Source organism: Erinaceus europaeus, unplaced genomic scaffold, assembly GCF_950295315.1.
Source record: "Erinaceus europaeus unplaced genomic scaffold, mEriEur2.1 scaffold_582, whole genome shotgun sequence".
NCBI lineage: Eukaryota > Metazoa > Chordata > Mammalia > Eulipotyphla > Erinaceidae > Erinaceus > Erinaceus europaeus.
This window is the reverse complement of record NW_026648038.1, coordinates 3636-10011: the sequence shown is the minus strand read 5'-3', so window position 1 is coordinate 10011 and position 6376 is coordinate 3636. Positions and strand designations below refer to the sequence as shown.

General features: G+C 44.2%; 1 protein-coding gene across 1 annotated transcript; it reads left to right on the top strand.

Annotated features, from left to right (window-relative positions):
* Nucleotides 1-297: 297 nt before the first annotated feature.
* Nucleotides 298-3972, top strand: LOC132536595 (myelin and lymphocyte protein-like). The gene has a single exon (XM_060184674.1). The coding sequence runs from the start codon at nt 503-505 to the stop codon at nt 608-610; it is 108 nt and encodes a 35-aa protein (XP_060040657.1). The 5' UTR covers nt 298-502; the 3' UTR covers nt 611-3972.
* Nucleotides 3973-6376: the final 2404 nt, after the last annotated feature.

Genomic DNA, 6376 nt, shown 5'->3' with positions numbered 1-6376 from the left:
TGACAACTTGTTGTATAGATTGTTGAATAGATATTAACACACCCAAAGGAAAAGACAAGAAGGCCCAACCTAAGAAAGGTCTATGCAATGATGGTGACCCGCGAGGTGCGGTCCCGGTCTACCTATCGGTAGTTATGATCTTTAAAGGATAGTGATCTCTTGTTAGGAGTGCAAATCCTGCGAAGCGCCCCCACCCCCAAAATTGCTCTGGGTGTGTTGGAGGGTGGGAAGGTGGCAACCCGGAATGCCGGAGCAGTATGCGCTCCCACCGCGCTCTGGGGGAGACTCGGGGCCGCTGGGGTGGCTGGATCCCTGGGCGCCAAGGGTGCTCCGGCGGAGGCGGGGCAGCGGTGATCACAACTCCTCCCTCCCGCCCCGGCTATCCAGCTCTTAACCCTCGCGCGGGGGCGCCGGGTTCATTGGGCTCCCGCCGAGAAGCGAGCGGGCACCGTGGAGCCGGAGCCAAGCGCGTCCCACCCCGAGGCACACGCAGCACAACGACATGGCCCCCGCAGCAACGTCGGGCGGCAGCTCCCTGCCCAGTGGCTTGGCGGTCTTCACCACCTTCCCAGACCTGCTCTTCATCTTTGAGTTTGTGAGTGACTCGTGAGTCCCGCGCGGGTGCGGGAGAAAGGGCGGAATGTGCGGTGAGCGAGCCCCTCTAGTCCCCGCACTGCCCTGCGTGAGCGCCTTGCCAGCCACACTGGTCTCCAGCACGGGGACTATGTGAATAGCGGGGCTAGGGTGAGAAGATCCCCCTCATTCCCAGCCCCAACCCTTATGGTGTACCCCCTTCTGCACCCGCTCAACGAAGGTAGGGGTTGTGGTGGATGGTGGAAACAGTCACCAAGATTTAGGTGGAAATAGAAAACTTGCAATGTGCGCGGTTCAGAGGTAGAAAGTCTTGCCTGCACCTGCTTCACATGAGCCCCGTTGAAAAGCAACGTCCTAGTTCAGTTGCCTTTTTTTTTTTTTTTGTCCCAGTCTACGATTTTTTTCTCTTCCTCTCCCTCCCTTCTTTCTTCCTTCCTTTCTTTCTTTCTTTTTTCCTTCTTTTTCTTTCTTTCTTCTTCCTCTTCCTCCTCCTTCTCCCTTTTTTTTATTAGCAAAAGAAGCCTGGGTTTTACCAACTCAGCCGAGATTTAAGAGACTGGACTGACCTAGGAATTGCTATTCTCCGGCCTTTGAAAGTTTGAGGCAGTGAATGTATTTGCGACTACTTTTATCTGTAAATAATAAAACATCACAGTTTGCTTGCCATAGTCACTTTGCCCTGGTGGGGAGGGGTCAGAGGAGAGAAGCCTCCGTGCCCAGTCTAACCATGAGCAGTCAAACAACTTCTGCACCTGCAACCTCTGGACCTCACCTGGGAGGGGGCAGGCCCTACTCATTGGAGGATGGTGCTTTGCAATCTCCAAACTTCTTTCCCTCTACCTCTGTGGAAGAAATGGTTGCCTGGAGAATTGGTTGGGAAAATGTCCAAATCTAGTTGTTTACAAATGGCAGCTCAACTTCTTATGGCCAGATTAAAAGAGGGAAGTTGTGAACACCAGAGAGAGCAGGTTTTTGTCATCCAAAGTGTTTGAGAGAGAGGTCAGTACCCCTGAACCTATGAGAATTGTGTTGAGCCCAGACCTACGTGTTTTCAGAGTGACTTCAGATCCTAGGGCTAGGCAAAAGCAGCGAAGTGACATCTAGAAACTCTGGATTCTACTAAGCCTAGTTCCACCTTTTATAGATAGGGAAAGGATATCTAGGTTCAATATAGGGAAAGACTTCTGCCTACTGGAATATCCTTCCCTAAATAACTCGTCTCTATAGTCTATTTAGCAGTTAACTTATGCTTGCCCTGGACTGGAGTTCTGAAAAATGAGTGTACAATGTCCATGACCTGGAATAAGTAATGGGTGGTTCCTTCAAAGGCAGAGTTTCATGACCAAAAGAGATGGTGACTAATAATGGGATGGGATAGGACAGAGAGATTTTTGAGTAGCAAGGATCTTAGAATGTTTTAAATTGCCCTAATGAGTGGCTAGCTCTTTTTTTGTAGATGTTTGGAAAAGTATTAAAATAATACTTATGAAAGTGTGTCTTAGTTGAGCTTCACATACAAGAGTCTGGTACCACCCTCTTTCTCTTGCCTCAAAGAACTTGCAGCAGATAGTTGCAGTTGTCATAGTTCTGGCTTCACAAAAGGAGCCATCTCCCAGGACCTTCTACCTCCTTATAGTACTGCAGCTTAAGGGGAGGGATACCCCCCCAGGAAGGATCAAGCCCAGTCAAGGCAGTCTGCAGGATGAGGGTTCCCACAATTTATCAAGCAAAAGGAGAGAAAGGCAATCTCAGAGACATGGAACAGATTAGTAGAAACTTAGTTGTCCAGGGTGTTTTGTACCTGTGATAGTAGGTGCTTCTAGAAAGCATAATTCTCCTCCTGCTTGGCCACTGCCTCAGTTGCTGTACCTGAATCTCTTTTTCCCTAGATTGGAGATGGGCTCCAACATGCCGGGAGAAAAGGAAAAACTGGCTGATTCACTAAGCTTCTCTCTGCACATTGTAAATATGAAGTTGTATGTATCTTGATATATGGGAAGAGTAGAGAATTGAAGGTTCCCAGCAGGCACTGTCTTCCCCTAAGGGTTTTCTTTTTTTCCTGATTATCAATTATTACAACTCAACAACAAAAAGACACAAAACCTGGAAGTAGATAGCATAGTGATTATGCAAAGAGATTCTCATGCCTGAGGCTCCAAAGTTCAATGTCCTGCACCACCATAAGCCAGAACTGAGCAATGCTCTGGGAAAACAAACAAACAAACAAACAAACCGCAAATCCCAGTTTGAAAATGGGCAAGAGACTTGATTAGGCAATTCTCCAACAAAGATTTACAAATAACCAGTAAGAGACAAGATGCTTGATGTCATTTGTCATTAGGAAAATGAAGTCAAAACCACAATGTGCTCTGCCACTTTAGATGCAGTTAAGATGGCTACTAATAGAAAAAGAGCAAAAAAAAAAATTTTTTAATGGAAAAAAAAAACTAGTGCTGGCCAGGATGTGCAGAAATTGGAGCCCTAAGACATTGCTATTGGGGATAAAGCTTGGTGGCTCCTGAAAAAAAATTGTTTTTATCACAATGCCCACTAATCCAATATTTGGGTTTACAACCAAAAGAACTGAAAGAAGAGAACTGCTTTGGTTCCTTACCGATGTTTTTGCCACTCTTGATACAGTCAGACTTTGTGATCTTCTGCTAGTCCACTGAGTGTAAAATGCTTGTTGTGTATTCATATCAGCTCTATTCACAATAGCCAACAGGTGGAAACAACCCAAATGTCCACTAGCAGATGAATGGATAAACAAATTTTAATTGACACTTATGGTAAACTATTTATTATTCAGCCATAAAATGGAATGAGGTACTAATACATACCACAAAGTTGATAAACCTTGAAAACACTGGGCTAAGTAAAGAAGCCAGCCACAGAAAGTTACATGTTGTACAATTCCAGTCGCAAAAACTATCTGGAACAGGTAAATTTATAGAAACTGAACACAAGTATGGTTTATGTTCTCCCAAGGTTTCCTTTTGGGTTGATGGAAATGTTATGAAATTAGATAGAAGTGGTAGTTGCAGAACATTATGAATATTAAACACCATTCTGTTGATCATTTTTGTTATTGTTGTTGTCACCAGGGCTTCACCACTCCAGGCAGACTTTTCCAGAAAGACAGAAAAGTGGAAGCTTCCTTCAGTGCCGTAGTATTCCCATGTGATTAAACAGGGCTTCAAACCCGGATGGCACACCTGACAAAGCAGGCACCCTCCCAAGTGACATATCTCACTGACCCCAATTGGTGAATTTAAAATGATTAGTTTTATAATGTTTTATTAAAAACAACTAACTTTCAAATATTATAGAAAAGTATGTAAATACTTTGGTAGGCACCCATGTGTTTATGTCACATATTAATATTTCTCTCACTCTCTCTCTCTCTCTCTCTCTATATATATATATATATATATATAAATTAGTATTAAGGAAAGGAAACTTTTTGGGTGGTATTCAAGTTCCCTGGATATCCTGTCATTATCTTCTCCTCCCTGAGGACAAGCCCAGGATAAATATGATGTTTGCTATTCCTAGTCATCATTTAGACCTTTATTGGACACTTAACTATTTAACCATGGGAATATCTTGTATGTTCTTTGTTTATTTCTGTTTAATTTTTTTTTGTTTTGTTTTTACCAGAACTCTGCTCAACTTTGGCTTATGGTGGGGGGTGAGGGGAGTTTGAGCCTGGGACTTTGAAGCCTCAGGCATGAGAGTCTCTTTCATAACCATTATGCTATCTCCCCCACCCTCTTGTATGTTTTTACATTTTATGAAATAGAATCATATCACAGTTAACCTTTAGCAACATACTTTTTATACAACATTGTTTTGAGGTTTATACACCTTGACACTTTATTCATTCTTCTGTTGATACATATTTTAACTATCTACTTTTTGTATTTCAGACAGCATGGTCAAGGTATCCTTGTATTTTCCTGTTTAGTTTCATGGTGGGAAGAATTGCAGAAACATAAAATCTTGGGGAATATACCTCTTCAGTTTTCCAAATGTTATAACATTGCTGTCCAAAAGGATAATCACAATTAGCATATTCCAGAAGCAGAGCTATTGGGAAGTTAATAAACTTAAGTGAGCTCAAGACCCACATTAACTCAGCCCCCTTTCAAAAACCCTGCTGCATTTTGTATTCTATTATGAAGAAGACTCCCAAATTGCACAAACTTAAACTTCCCTTTCTCATCAGCATCATGTGAAAGTCACCATTGTTCTTCATCCTACTGTTTCTTGCTATATTCAGTAGCTAGTATCAGACTTTGTAATTTTGTGCTAGTCCAGTGGATGTGAAATGCTTATTATTATTTTTTTTAATTCACAGCCTAGCCAGTTGCTGATTATTCAGAGTTAACATTCTCATGCCTGACCTCCCTTAGGCCTGGGAGGTGCAGATGTTAAACTTTCTCGGCCTCCAGGGCCAAGTGGGTGGAACTAAGAAAACTGCCAGGGGAACTGGGGATGGTGGCTCAGTGCTAGGTAGGGCCTGGCAACCCCATCTCCCCAATCTACAACTCCTGAAACTGCAGTAGAAGACTAAGCCTATCAGGTGTTATGAACCTACCTCTCTGAGTACTCTCTGAGCAGAGCCACATAGGTCACCTGTTGTTGCAAACAATGGGATCACAAGTATTCCCATGTATAGACCAGAGTGGAAGGTTTACTGTCTCTCTCTCTCAGAACAACTCAAGTCCAGGCCTTTCTTCTGACCCAGTCAGTCCTCTGTCTCCACCCAATGGGTCATGTTTCCTTTGGGAGTCAGTCTCCAGTATCACAGAAGAGGATGTTAACATTGATTTTTTTGTTTTGTTTTTGATCTGGCCAAAGCTTCAAGAGAAAATTTCTCTTACAAAGTGCCAAGTTCCCCCCCTCAACACCCCTCACCCCCGCATTAGTGAATTATGAAATTATTAACCCAACTCACTGCTCCCAAGCTTCTGAGAGGGGCAGAGACCCTGAAAGACCCATTTGGGAAATAGAAAAAAAAATGTTACTGAAAAGAGTGTGCTGGGAGCACCTCCTCTCAAAGTCCTGCCCTCTGCCTGTGTACCTCAGAGGGGTTTCTAGTGGAAGGCAGTGCTGAGTGAGGGAGTGACCTAGAATTGAGTTCATTCTGTACAGTGAATTGCTCATAGTCATCACTAAAATCAGACCCTTTCTGTGACCCAAAATAATCAGGAACTTTTTCCCCCCCTCTATTGAGAGTCGCCAGACAAATCCTGGCACCTGCCCAAGATTTTCAGAGACCCTCACAGAACCACAAGTGGGGCAGAATGGGGCAGAATGACAAGCAGTTTTCTGGTAAGTGGGTCACATTTTGGCTACATTAAGAAGGCAGCCTGAGGACCCCAGGAGATGAGAGACAAAGAATCATAGAAACCTGATTTTTTTTCCGAGCAAAGAGAAGAGAGGTGACTTGTCCAGGTAACAAGGGTGGTTTTCATCTTGGAGTGACAACAGGTCACACCCGGGCTTCTGCAGTTGCCCGTACACCCAGGATGAACTTGTGCCTACAGTAGATGGGATCTTGAACAGACCTGGCAGCCCTAGGCTAGACCCAGTTTCCTTCCTCTACCCACATCCCCAACCCCCCCCAAGGCAATAAAGGGATAGCTCTGAGCCACTGGGCAGCCCACACCCCCTGGACCAGTGTCAAAAACACACCCTCCTGGAGGTTCTGAGTCACCAGCCTACTGGTCCAACAATCTGCCTTCAATAAGCACTGACCTCCCCTCTACATACACAT